The 13,784-nt window shown below is 44.5% G+C and overlaps 1 protein-coding gene across 4 annotated transcripts in view; it reads right to left on the minus strand.

Moving 5' to 3' along the window:
- Positions 1–7,205: 7,205 nt before the first annotated feature.
- Positions 7,206–13,784, minus strand: part of SORL1 (sortilin related receptor 1) — a 160,776-nt gene continuing 154,197 nt past the window's right edge. For all 4 annotated transcript variants that reach the window (XM_082410851.1, XM_082410852.1, XM_082410850.1 and 1 more), the window contains 2 exons: positions 12,784–12,996; positions 7,206–11,369 (listed from right to left, as the gene is read on the minus strand). In XM_082410851.1, the coding sequence (XP_082266977.1) occupies positions 11,302–11,369; positions 12,784–12,996 (281 nt within the window). In that variant the 3' untranslated portion in view covers positions 7,206–11,301. The remainder of the gene's footprint in view (positions 11,370–12,783; positions 12,997–13,784) is intronic.

Here is a 13,784-nt window from a genome sequence, read left to right on the forward strand (position 1 = left end):
CCATAGCATCGTGTCCCTGCCTCTGCTAGGGCGCTTGGCAGTGCTGGGCCCTCCAGCCTGTGGATGGCGGGGAACCTGGCCCTTCCTTTGTCTTTGCATCCCAAGTGCTTAGCCTGGGGACTGCTGAGTGGACGTGGAGTAAGGGGGCTGGGGTTGGGGCCAGCATCCCCCCTCCCAGGCCACTGCACGCCACTGCGAGGTGCTGGGGGAGGTGGAGTGGGGGGCCCCTCCCCCCAGTGCAGTGTGCTGGTGATGGAGGGGGCATTCTCCCCTCTCCATCCCCTCCCTCCAGGTCAGGCACCCAGCATCAACCAGTCCCCCTCTGCAGCCCAGTGACCTGGGTTCTCTCTTTGCGCTTTCAGCAGCAGCAGCAAACATGGAGCAGCAAGTGTTACCAAATCTAACTTGAGTCCACTCACCTGCCATGCCGTGAAGCCCATTTGCTGATGCCCGGTTGTGGTGAAATTAAGTGCAGCGCTTATTGCAGGCGCCGAGCAAGGAGAACGTATGACTCATGCTCGGAAGAGCTGAACGCCAAGGAAAGGTTTTTTAAAGGCAAAATTTGGGGGTGGGGCTGCAGGGGGCATGACTTTCTTCTGATTGGTTAGTGGTGAGGTAACAGCGTGGTATTCACGGAATCTTAATCATTAACCTCCTGGTTTCAATCAGTCTGGGGTCTCGTGCTCGTGGTCAGCATGTAATCACCATCCTCCACCTGGATGGGCGTCTTAGTGCCTGTTTACTCAAAGATATGCATCAGATTGTATATTCCTTCAGGAGGAATTAGAACTCTCATTGCCGAACTATTACCTTATTTTTCTCGCATAACTGCTTTTCCTTTGTTTCTGCATTACCTCACTTCCCTAATTAGTAACTGCTTGAATCTGCTGTTTGGAACTCAGGGAGGCCTAGGAGACTAAAGCCTTTTTCTACAAACAAGAAGCAGGGAACACGGAGGGCCCTGCAGGTTCCTGCTCAGTTTCAATCCCCCCTTTTTTGATACCCCTCAACCTTGAGGGGAACAGAGATGGGACAAGAAAGGGAATAAAGTTTTGTGCAGAGAGGTTAATCATAAACTCGGCAGGGGAACTTGGTTTTGGGGGGACTCAGTTTCACGAGTATCTGTCTGGATGCTGTGCTAGGCTGGGTCTAGCTCGCACTAGGTCTCTCTGGAAAGTATAGAAGGAGGAGCCTGAAGACGGCTCCTCCACACCCTCCACGCCCTGCTCAGCCTACGCTAAGCTAGCGTCCACACATCATGCCCCAAAAGCCCTCTTGTGAGGACACCACTGGTCTCATCTAAAATCAGGGTCCGCCTCGCAGGGCTGTGGGGAGGACAAGAGTCGCTCTCCTAGACAGCGTTCATAGTCGTGGCATTTCATAGGCGTTACCTAATGTATCTAATGATCTAATTTCATCCTCGCAGCAACCCTATGAGGTAGGTGCTAAAGGATACTTATTTACAGGTGCGGGAACAGCAGGGCAAAAAGGGGCAAGACACCGAGAGTCACCAGCTCCCCAGGCAGGGTTCCAACTCAGGCCATCTGAGCCCAGACCCTTGACCACACGCAACTCTGCATGAAGGGCTGCCAGGCACAGAGGAAGTGCCCCGCAGACGCTGGTCATGGTTCCTTGAGGCATTTGCCAGGACTGAATACTCCCTCCTCCCAGGGCACCTGAGGGCTCCAATCTGGCTTGTCCCAGGCTCCTCGGCTTTGGGTGTTACTTTGAGATCTCTTTTCACTCCCAACATCTCTCTCTCTCTCTCCAGGCTTTTATCTCCACCGACCCCTCTAACTCTGACCATTCTAGATGTACCTCTCCAGCAAACATCTCCAGCCCAGCTCGGTCTCTGAGCTCCAAAAACTGCCTAAACCTACAGCACCTTCCAGCTTCAAAGCTCTTGCACATCTGTTTCTTTAGACCTCCCAACACCCTGTGGTGTCAGCTTTGGTATCACTCCATTTGATGGACAAGAAAACTACGGCACTAGGGAGACTTGACAAATGGTCTCTGTAGTCACATGGCAAGAACTGCAGCACCAGGATGTCACCATGCTCTCTCCCTGAGTTGGACCTATCGAAGTGGGCTAGTAGTCTTCCATTCATCCTGCCTTCCATTGAGGAAGTCCACATATAAAAAGCAATAGCTCAAACGAAACAAGGTATGACATTATTAATAAAATGTGGATACGCAGCCAATGATGCACTCTTCTCCTCCAAGTAGGGTTTCACTGTTTCTCTTAGAAGCTGAACTGGAGCCTCCTTCCTCCCCCAGTGTAATCATGGGATACCCCAGCACAGGCTTGACCACAGGCTTTGAGAATTAAGATGGGTTAACTCCCTAATTAGCTGAGCTCTTAAGCAAGTCATGTAACATCCTTAGCCTCCGTTTCCCCTTCTATGAAATCACATACACCATCTACACAAGACTCATAAGTGACTTGCCAACTCTGAGGTTTATTCTCTGCTGTTCCAGAGGGCAAGCATCCTATCTGTCTTCTTTTACATTATTCCCCCAGAGGCTAATGCAGGACCTGGTACAGAGGAAGTGCTCAAAAAATATTTCTTAAATGAATGTTGCTCTGGGGTCCAGGAATCAGGTGCCTGACTGACAGGGAGTTTTGAGTCTTGCCAGCCTTGAGCTTGACACCTGACATTAATCTTTGATTTATTTGGGAACTGCCCAAATCCTCGGAATTTTCTCTTCTTCTGCCTGATACCTATCTTAGAGACCTGCAGACATTTATAAGAGATTCCAATGGGGGCTCAGCATCTATTCACATAAAATCCACATGTTCTACCCTCCAGCTCTTGCAAAGCTAGATGCTGCAGTTTAATATTTAAGGAAACTATTTTGCCACTTAACACATCCCCTGCCCAGTTGAAATGGAGAACGTGTTCACCATCCAACACTAAATATTAATACCTCCAAAGCTCCTTCCAAGTGCTTCTTTTCCTCCTACCCCATCACCCAGAAACACGCAAAGTGATCCTACCGCCTTGCTTTAGACCATCCCCTTCTCTTCCTCAGAACTCAGACACATCCCTCTTGACGAGTCAGGTTACTTTGGGACCAAACACATTCATATGACAACCATGTTTGCAAAGCACCTTCTGTTTATGCATCTGTCTTACGCTCTCATGTCTACTTAACACTGTCCATTTTCTTTGATGGGATGCATTGAAAGCTGTTCCTCCCATATTTCCGAGCAACAAAACACTCAATAGGGAAAAATTAGTGAACCAGAGATAACGAAGTGACTCAAATAAATCCTCCTATGAGTTTCACTAGTACAGAAGATGAGTCAAAGTACTTCACTGTGGTGATAGGTAGAAATGCAGCTGATGGCATGGTGGTCCTCTGGTTCCACTGGTCCTCAGAGTAAGTCTATAACAAAACAGTTTATAGGGACAAAGGGGAAGAGGGTATCAGGCCGCTTTTGAGATCTGCATTCAGGTTCGCCTTTGTGGTGGAACCAGGACAGACAGAAGTAGCAGAGCTTTGGGAAACTCTCCCACGTGAACTTGGTCATATTCACGACAATAGAACTGTAACCAGATGCAATTGCTCATATAAAATAAAGTGACAAGGGGACACACACCACATGTTAACAGTGGTTGTCTCTGGGATTACCAGGAAGTCTCATTTTCTTCTTGGTGCTTCTTTCATTTTTCCCAAATCTCTATAGTGGATACAAACTCCTTTTATAATCCAAAAAATAAAACGTTTAAAAAGGTAAACTGGTTAAAATAAATTCCAAATGTATATACCCAAATCAGGCTCTCAAAGGGTCACTTGGAGTGTCTGTGTGAAAGAATTAAAAGCACAGACTCTGAAATCAGGATGCTTGTGTTCAAATCTCAGCCCTGCCTCTTACTAACTGTTGTGTACCTGGGCAAATTTCTTAACCTTTCTGTGCATCAGTTTCCTTATCTATAACATGAGGATAATAATATCTTCCTTACAGGATTATTGTGAGGATTAAATTAGTTAATACACAAGAAACCCCCAGAACAATGCCTGGCATAAAACAATACTTATTTGCTATTATGACTTATTGCCATAGGACTACTATTGGTCAAAATGTTTAGGGACCATCTTTTGGGAGTATTGCATTCAGGGTCTTAAACACATTCCCTTGAATCATTTCAATGGGATTAAAATTTCCTCCTTTGAAGATGTGCCAATTCTTGGGAGCAGTCAAGCTGTTTGGGGTTCGAAGTAAGGTGTGTTTATGAAATCAAGGGATCGATGTTCTTGTATTGCCTATCTACCGCCTATGAAGAATTCCATAAAACACACAGGCACACATACCCCCAGGTAATTCAGCACCACCTAGGGTGTGCTCAATCCCTGGGTAACTAATAGGTTCTGCTTCTGCTAGAGAGAGATTGAAAACTAAAGTTTAATTATGAGACCTCTTCATTCAATTGATCTTGAAGGCTTTATGTACTAGCATACAACCAAAGGGCAAATTTCATAAAAGGCTGATGTACATTTAAATTTGAGCCTTTTTTTTCTTCCTCAAAGTTTGCTGATGCTGAGTTTTAAGTATGATATGTCATTGTTTTCACACAAATATTCCCAAACATTACCAGTTGTCATCTGGCGTTAAATAGGGTTGCGACATGACAATGATAACATTAGAATTTTTAAAAGCATAACATCATTGTTCTTCTGTAAATTGTTGCAGGCTCAAATTACCCTACACATAATCTTTTTGAAAAAATTAATGGGGCACTGGCATCAAAGCCAGTTAGGGTTGTATAAAAAGAATGGCAGCCACTTCCTTTTGCTGGGACCCTACTGGTCTTGTGTGAGCCCAGTTAGCGCCCTAATAGGACATGGTGCAATTGTATGCTCCACCGTGTACATAAATAAAGGTGAGTAAAATGTGCACTGGACATCTTTTCCCAAGATGCAAAGGATTTTGATAAAATGTAACTGGGTTGTCGCAAAGCAAAAGAATCCTTCGTGTTTCTGATTACTGAATTCTTAAAAAAAAAAATTCCAATTTAAAAAAAAGGCTTCATTGATCTAGCATCAGTAGGAAATATCGTGTTCCACATAAATGATTTTGCAAAGCAATTGAAGTTTACCTCTTTCTGTCTCCAAATGTCATTTTTAATCTTTCTGGTGGAAATCTTTTAAAAATGTATATTACCTCTACCCTTCAATTCCCTAAACAGTATTACTATTACAGACTTCTAATATTGTACCAAAAGGGCAAAGTAGCATGGCGAATAAGAACACAAACTTAAGAATGGAATAAATCTAGGTTTGAGTCTAGATTCTACCACTTCCTACATGTGACATCTTGGAGGTGTCACTCAGCCTCTCTTACGAGCAATTGTCCTCATCTCTTAAAACAAAGGTTAATTATCTAAATCACAGGATCACTTTTAGAATTTAAAAAAAAGTTTATAAAGAGTTTAGCACAGCAACTGGTAAAGAACAGGGGCCAAACGGAAGAGAACCATTATTATTTTAATCAAGTGGGTAATGTAACTTGTAGGACTCTGTACCTTTGGGGCCCGATAGGGTCTATACTAAATGGCCCCAACAAACTGTTGAATTCCTTTATCTCTAACAGAGGTTTCTGATAGTCTATATTTTCTGATAGCTTTTCATTTGTTGTTGTCAGGGCTTCTGCCTTAATAGTCTTTTTCCATTTTTAATTTACTGTGGGCTAGGGAACCAGAGACTCATAGCTGACAAATGTAGGCAGAGTTTGAGGGCTACATTGTCACCCCAAGGACTCATAAACAGTATCCTCCCAGGGATAAACTTTAAAATCAACACAAAATAGGCAGAATAATCTTACAGAAACACGGCTCTCAAGCCAGGAAGATATTATTATAGCCCAGTCTGAATGCATTGTTAACATCAGCTACAGAATGTTCTGGTGCGGGGAGGAGTGAACTCAACCACAAAACAAAAAGATGACTCAGGGTGCCAGACATGGGCAGTGCCCAAGCCCTGTCCAGGGGAAACTGGCAAAGGGACTTCAAGGATTAAGATCCCATTGGCAAGACCTTCTTAAATAGAAATGGATACAGGGAGTATCTATATCCTGCAGGTTTCAAATACTAAGTTCGTATGGAGTAGATTCTTCTTCTAGTGGAACGTCAATCATTCGCTGTCCGTTCAGTATTTATTGGGCGACCAATATTCACACCCGGCCCCCTCCCACTTTTATTCTGCGCCCAAGCTCAACAAGCAACCTTCTCGTCGTAACTGGCTTCTTAGGTAGAGCTCCTTACACGGGGAGAATGTACTGGCCACGTTAACCTGCTAAGAGACAGGGCGATTTCCCGAGATGAATTAATAAATGGGCGTTATTTTGTTGCATATCAGTCTCAGGAGCTTGGTTAAGGTGCGTTTGCCATCGAGAGAGAACTCTCTATCGTATGTCGACAAAACCCGCTATCTAAGCCTGGAACCTAAGGGCTAGGCCATGACCGGATGGTAGGTATCCCCTTGGGATTTTTCTGGGCACAAGGCACTGGATTGAGGGCGTTCACCCTGACACTGAATGGTGACAGGAGGCAGGGTGGCACAGTGATACACAACAGGAGCACTGTTCTATTGAAGGCTGGTTTTGCCATTTACTTTCCGGTTTCCCTTAAGCAAATTACTTAACTCCTCTGAGCCTCTTTTTCCTCATCTACCAAATGGGCTGATAAAACTTAAGAGATTGATTCTGGCTCAATATTTAAACAAAAGCAACATCCCGGAAGATACTACACCAAAGCACCTGCCCTCTCCCACCCGTTCCATACTCTCCAGTCCTGACTTTGTAGGTCCACCTGCCTTTCATCACTGATCAGAGGCAAGCGTGGCATCCCTCACAGACTTCATCGCCTCCAGAAGCCTCCCGAAAGCGCTCTTTGACACAGAGCTCATCATATCGCTGTGCTTTCTTCTCTCAGATTTGAAAATTGCCTTCTTAGCAAATTGTCTCTTAGCAAAGGTAGTTACAGCTTTAAGGTAGGCACTTAGCTGTCGTCCCGGCAGAATAACTTTATTTACTTCAAAACAGCCACCATACCTCCCCTCTCCTCAGCCAACACAAGTAGACATCGTGTTCTTCGAGGATCCACCATCTGAGACCAGCTTGTTAATAACAAGATCATTCCAGGTCTTAGTGTTCTCTTCTCGATGAAATAAACATGCCTTTAAAACAGACAAATCAAATGGTGTTCGGAGACTGTATTAACCATCTTTATTGCACTCCAAAGAACAACTCGAGACACGCGTAGAGAGTGGATTTTCAAAGAGGTGTTTTCTTGACCCAGTTAAATTTTTATTCAGTGAAAAAAGTTGACATTGAGACAAAAATGATTTAAAACTGTGCGACAATATAGTAAAATCTTCAGCATAAACCAGTGATTTGGAAACGTACTGAGGCAACTGAAATGATAAATATCTAATTCCACTTTGGAGAGAAGCAAGTATACAGTGTTTCACTTTAAGAGCAGAGTAGGCCTTTATTTTGCTGCAAATACTTTTGATTTTTGCCTGTAGGTTCTAATAATTCATAACAAGAGTCTTTAATTGAGAAATGACACGGAATATCAGAGAATAATGTTCTATTCCAGCATTCGTACTTGTCCCATTTGAACTATTACACATGAAACTAATACCGTTCTTGGGTTACTTGGCTCTGATGATTTAATTCAAAATATGGCTGCTCAAAATTAGTGGGCAGAAACATATACACGACCCATCCTCCCTCAACCCATGTTTGCTGGGGGTACCCCTTCTGAAAACATGCTTGCCATCTGTGTACCCAACAACACACATAATCTCTCACTATCTGCTCCATACCTCAGTCTTGCATAGAAAGTAGTCTATATAAACTTAATGCACTGGCTTTTATTACATAAAAATTGTACCTGAAAGGCAGCACACGCTTCCTTTAAGAAAAATAATGCAATAGGAACGTCAAGATACAATATCAACACGAGTGAAGATTCTGCACAGCATTTTGGAGTCAATCCCTAAAATCAATATGGAAGTGGTACCCGGTTTGCTGACTTCCCTGGATCCTTTCTTTGAAGGACCCCCAAAATTCTCTGCAAGGAAGAGAAACGTCTCAGGGATTCACTGTGACACTCTTAGTGGGAAAGCGACCAACCAAACCCGACAGCATGGGGTTTCTGCCCTTAAGGAAGTACTGAGAACATGACCTCACTAGATGGAGAGTTACCACTAGGTGAATATTTGAAGGCAGGATTGTCCAGTCACCCTGCCCAAAAATGTCCACTGGTCTGAGAAGTTCCTTAAATTGTTGGAGAGCTGCATCTAGTGGGTCACACATGTTGGGCAGAGAGAACATATAGCTGTGTGTTGCACATCTGTCCCCCACAAATATCCCCAGTGAAACTACCAGAGATGGAACCCCAGGAACCCCTCTTCCCAAAGTCAGAAGTTTCAACCAGTTACCCAGCTTCGTACCTATTTACCCAGCTTGCCAGGGCAGCCAGCGGTCGCGGGAGCGTCTCACCTATCTGGGAAAAGGTCTGCATAGGCATGGATTCCTCTGCAGAACTCTACTCTCTGTTATTTTATCCACACGGACCCACATCTCATAAGGCTTGAGGGGCATTCAATCCATCAAGGGGCAAAACCAACTTCCAGAGGAAATTTATACACAATCCCCCGCCCGCCAAACTGTAGTGGTCCACTCGTGGTCCATCGACCACATGAATGTGGGCTTCTGAAATTCTAATGCATCCTGGAAGAAAATAAAGCCCTTTCCCTGTACAGTGTGAACTTTGGAGGTGGCATCTCCAACGCGGTACAAAAGCCCCTTCTTCAAAGGCTCCAATTGGTCACAGCGAAGACAATTATCTGGTCACCTTCAAAGGCTCCACGGAGTTTCTGTTCTCATTTGCTCTTGTCACTCCCACCTCGGGACTCTTGCAGACGGCGTATATACATCAAACCTCACAAAGCTATGCAGAGGGAGGTGAGAGTGCGTGCTTCAAAAGTTCATAAAAATAGACAATTTCCACATAGCTCCATCTATCTAGCTTAGTCTTCGGGAACTTAGCTCTTCTGTTTATATAAAATACTCTAGCCCTAAAAGGCTGCTTTTTTTCCGACAGCCCAGTAGCATTTTCCAAGGAGAGGGGTGATGGCCAGTCTATACAGTACGGTGCACTAAGCATTGGCAGGCACTGGGAACAAGACTCGGAAGCTCAGAAATATCTCAAGTTGCCAACTGGAGACATGTGCTCTGTAGAAAGGCTTGCCTATGGAAAAACTGAATATAAAGTCTCAGAGCCTTTGATATCAGCTTTCACAAATGCCACCAAAAAGTTGGCAGAAAAAGAAAAGAAGAAAATAGACTTTCTAGTGGTTCGATTAAATGACTTGCCTCCCACCAGATCATTCATCTTTCAGTTACTTAAAGTGCGTATTTATAAAAAGGGGAGGTGGTAGGGCTCAGAATTTTGAATGAAACTCCACGGTAAGGCAAGATAAAGCCAAAGAAATTCCAGTCTTTAAAAACATAACACAGGAAAGAGATAGAAGAAAAACATGCTGGAAGGTTTGTCATTTACCACCACTCACGACATACTAAACGTCTACAATTGAAAACACTCCTCAAACAGAATATATATATACACAAATAAAATGTTTTAACTAAAAAAAACTTTAATTGGCTCTTTGTTTCCCAAACACTCCCCAGGTAGAACAAAACTATGTTATCAGCCAAGAATGATACTTCTGGTTAAAAGGAAGCAAATACTTGTGAGAAGGTGATGCATTGCATCTAAGAGGAGATGGGGTTTTGACAAAGCTTGCAGATGAGGGACACATACGCAGAAGCATGACTTTGGAATATCCCCAGAGCTCACTGCTTCTCGTTCAGGAAGAAGTTCTGCAGTGAGGTGCATACGATAGGCGTCACAACAATGCTAGACACTGCTGCTGACGACACTAGGTCTCCAGAGTGGGCACCAGTCCCCAGTGGATTTCACACACCTGCCAAGTGGCCACGGTTTGAATACAGGGGAGGCATTGAAAGGCAGAAGGATACAGCCCAGCTTATTTTACAGAGCACATCAACTCTAGCGTTGCCACTACCATGAACTGGATCGAACGGTCTCAAATTCACACATCTCCTGTCTCTCTGTAAGAGTGAAGAGCATTTTCTCTTTAAACTGGGCGGGGGTACAGGTGAGGCAGGGGGAAGAAGAGAAGAAAAGAGAAGGCACTGACCCAATTCAAAACGACTGCATATATCAGTAGGGATTTTTAAGGACAGTAAGCGGCCACCTCAACACAAACACAAAACTTTACATTCGACATTCTTCAGCGGTAAGTAAAAACAAAACGAAACAAAAAATCCCAAAAGGAAAAATTAGGTACTATATCTGCCAGTGTAGCTATCATGGCACAAATCTAGAACTCTCTCCCACAACCAGAGCAATGTTTTGCGATGACAATGACACCAGTGTATAATAAAGCAGTGTTATCACTTTGTAGCTTTCAAAGCTACATCTTGTACAGAGGCGTGTACAGTAAGAATCCATCCATTAATACGAGAGAGGAAGTTGTTGCTTGCAGGGCTTCCCGAGCTGCAGCTCTGTTTAACTGAAATGGAGCAATGACTCAACGTGCTCTCCTGCCAAACACCGTCGTGTGACACACGAGTGAATAAAAATGGATTGTTTCTGGAATGGCAACAAAACTGCTTCTGTTCCCCACCCCTCAACCCTATAGGCGAGGGGCTCATAACATGTGTGGTGTCAGATGACCACTAAAGCCTTGCCCTATACAGAGTTCCAATAAATTAACAAAATAACACAAAAGAACCTTCCCCCGTCATACGCCCAAACACTTTCATAGCAACTAAATGCAAAAAAAATTTTAAATTTGAGCATACTTTCGAGGAGGAGGGATTCTACCCGTCACTCTCGAAGTTTTTATTAAATACATTTCTGTGTCTTAGAAAAATAAAAAGAATGGCCAATTTATTGAACCAAAATTATCTCACAGACTTAAAAAGCATGCCCAGTAAGCACAGCCCTGTAAGACTACACTAATATCAACTCAAAGCAATTTGGTTACTAAAATCAACCTGGTTTGAAGTTCACAGTTGATTACGACAAAGTTTATTCATTCCTTTCTTTCCCCCTTTTTGTTGTTTTGTTTTGTTTTTTGTTTTTGGCCCATATAAAAATAACATATTGCAACTCAAAGTGCATCTTTTAAAATAAACCATCAACTATCTTTATCAAATAAAATATTTACACCATTTGGTTTCTAGTGAGGAAAGCTCTTTTAGGCGATCACCATGGGGACATCGTCGGAAAATCCAGTTATCATTGGAGCATCTTCATCGTCGTCCCCTAAAGGCAAGACAGTCAGTCCTTGGTGAGTTCCGGGGCACTTCCGCCCAACCCCACACCCCGCCACTGACCCTCCATCCCTACAGCACAAGCCCCAGCTGGAAAAGTCAGCAGCAGAGCCAGCCAGGCACAAGAATCGATGCTGAAACCCAGCCCAGCTTCTCTCGGACACTCTTGGGTCACCTGTTCCCCATCAACGGGTGGCCAAGCTTATTTTCATGGTACTTGAAATTAACCAAATAAGAAAAGTAAATCTTCGACGAGAGAGGATCTTATTCTCTACCCCAAAGTCCAGTGGGTGGCTTAGGTGCCCCAATTTGAGTTGTCCACACCCTATGCTAGCACAGTGAACGTCACTGTCTGTTTTCTCCTTTGAACCCACACTGCTCATGAAGAAAAAGATCTTACAGGGGTTTAAGCATTTAGCCAGACTCATGGTTGTCCCCTCGTGGGCCCTGGTACCATTCTGAACAACTAAGTGCTGATCTGCTTTCAGTGATCACTGCACGGCACCATGATGGGTGGATTCCTCTTGCCCCCAATAACAGAAGCAAAGAACCCACCAAAGAACCCACCCTATTCACGCAAGGCAGTCCAAGCGCCTGTGATAAAACAAGAAAGGAAACTGAGAAGAAAAGGGAGAAGACCTAATAACGAATGATCAGTGAGCAGGGAATACGTAAATGTCTGCATAAACAAAACAAAACTGTAACTAGTTGACAGAAAAAAATAAATATGTAAACTCACATTCAGCAGTCTGAGTTTGGACAAGCCCGAGTTTGGGGAAGGCCCCAAAACACACCTATTTAATTACATTTATTAAGTGGTCTACTTGCTCAATTAGCATTTAGGAATTTGAGCACACGGACATTTATAAAAGGAACATTTCCTTCTCTTCGCCATGCCATATGCCACCGATACGTAAAAGAAGAATGGCCAGTGAGGTTGTGCTAGCCATCAGAAAGAGAAACAGCAAGATGGGAAGGGCTTCTTTGGACAGAAGCCGATAGGGAAAGCATGGCTTTTTGTCTAGACTAACATCTCCAGAGACGTCAGGCCTCCAGGTCTGTGAAGGATGAGAGGGGTCGGAAATTCTTAAGAATTTGCCAATACTTTGGGAATACCCAAAGCCCAGGGTCTGCCCATCCTTCCTGTAAAAGGCAAGCTCCTCTCTGTTCTTTCACAGAACTCCCTGTCTCGGGCACACTATTTAAGAGAATACTGGTATTTTAATTTAGGAGCAACTTCAAAGCAAAGGACTCCAACTGATTCCACCCAAAGCAGTGGGATCACTGGTTAGTAAAGCACTCTGCTAGCGTCAAAAGATGAGCTCGAGGCAGGCGTTTCCTCAGCAAGCCCCTGGCTTTGTGGGGTCTGCCCTGGGAGGAAGAACCCCGTGCCCTGCTGCACTCACCCAGGTCATCCCCCGAGGAGAAGACGGCCGAGCCCAGCCTGGAGCTGTAGTGGCTGTTGGCAAAAGCGGTGAAGCTGCTCTGCAGCCTCCGATGCTTCGTGTACAGGACGGCAAACCCGACGCCCAGGCTCAGCAGTATCAGGAACAAGATGGGCACCACCACGGCAGCAACGTCGGTAGATCTGGCCGCCTGGATCGCGGATGCATCCCCACCTGCCAAGGCAAGAGGCCAACCCGTAAGCCTCCCACGTAAGGGCGGGAGAACGGACTGGGCAACCCCTCACTGCCCCACCCACCCCAAAACGCCAAGAGCTTGCAACACCTCCCCGAACCGCCTGCCCGGTGTGGCACGTTCCTGCACGTGACGCCTGAATGTTTCCCGACTCCTTGTCGTGAGTGATGGAGGACAGGCCTTGTGCGTGCAAATACGGTAATTACATTAGGCTCCTAATCACGGCCTCATTGGTTATTTAGATAATCTCTTGGAAGGGAGACCTTTGTTGGGGTACCAACACTGATTTCATTAGCGTTATTACTTAAGACCGCTTGCTTGCCTTACATAAGAGGACGTGAAATCAGACCACTAATTAACGAGATTGCAATTATTTCCCCCTACTTGGCACCGAAGTCACTCTGCACTGCAATTACCTGAAGCTCCATTAAGTGATACAAATGAGATTCCTTTACTGCAATACTGACTTAACAGCTCATGAAGTTTTATGAGGTTTTTAAACTTAAATAAGAGAGAGAGAGAGAATCTTTCCATATACATTTAACATTTTTCAAAAGCTCTTTGCAAAGCCATTTGGGTCTCTATAACCTAACAGTAATGCTCCCTTCCCACTGTTTTAAACAAATACTAGCTTTATCATGATGTACTGACAAAGTTGTAGCAACAGGGCTCTGGGGCAAAGCCATCTCCCTGTTGGGTTAGAGCCAGCCTTCCTGGAAGGGGTAGATTTTTATGTCATAAATCCTGGGGAAAGTCTGAACCTGAGGCA

This window comes from Balaenoptera physalus (assembly GCF_965194825.1).
Source record: "Balaenoptera physalus genome assembly, chromosome: 10".
Taxonomy (NCBI): Eukaryota; Metazoa; Chordata; class Mammalia; order Artiodactyla; family Balaenopteridae; genus Balaenoptera; species Balaenoptera physalus.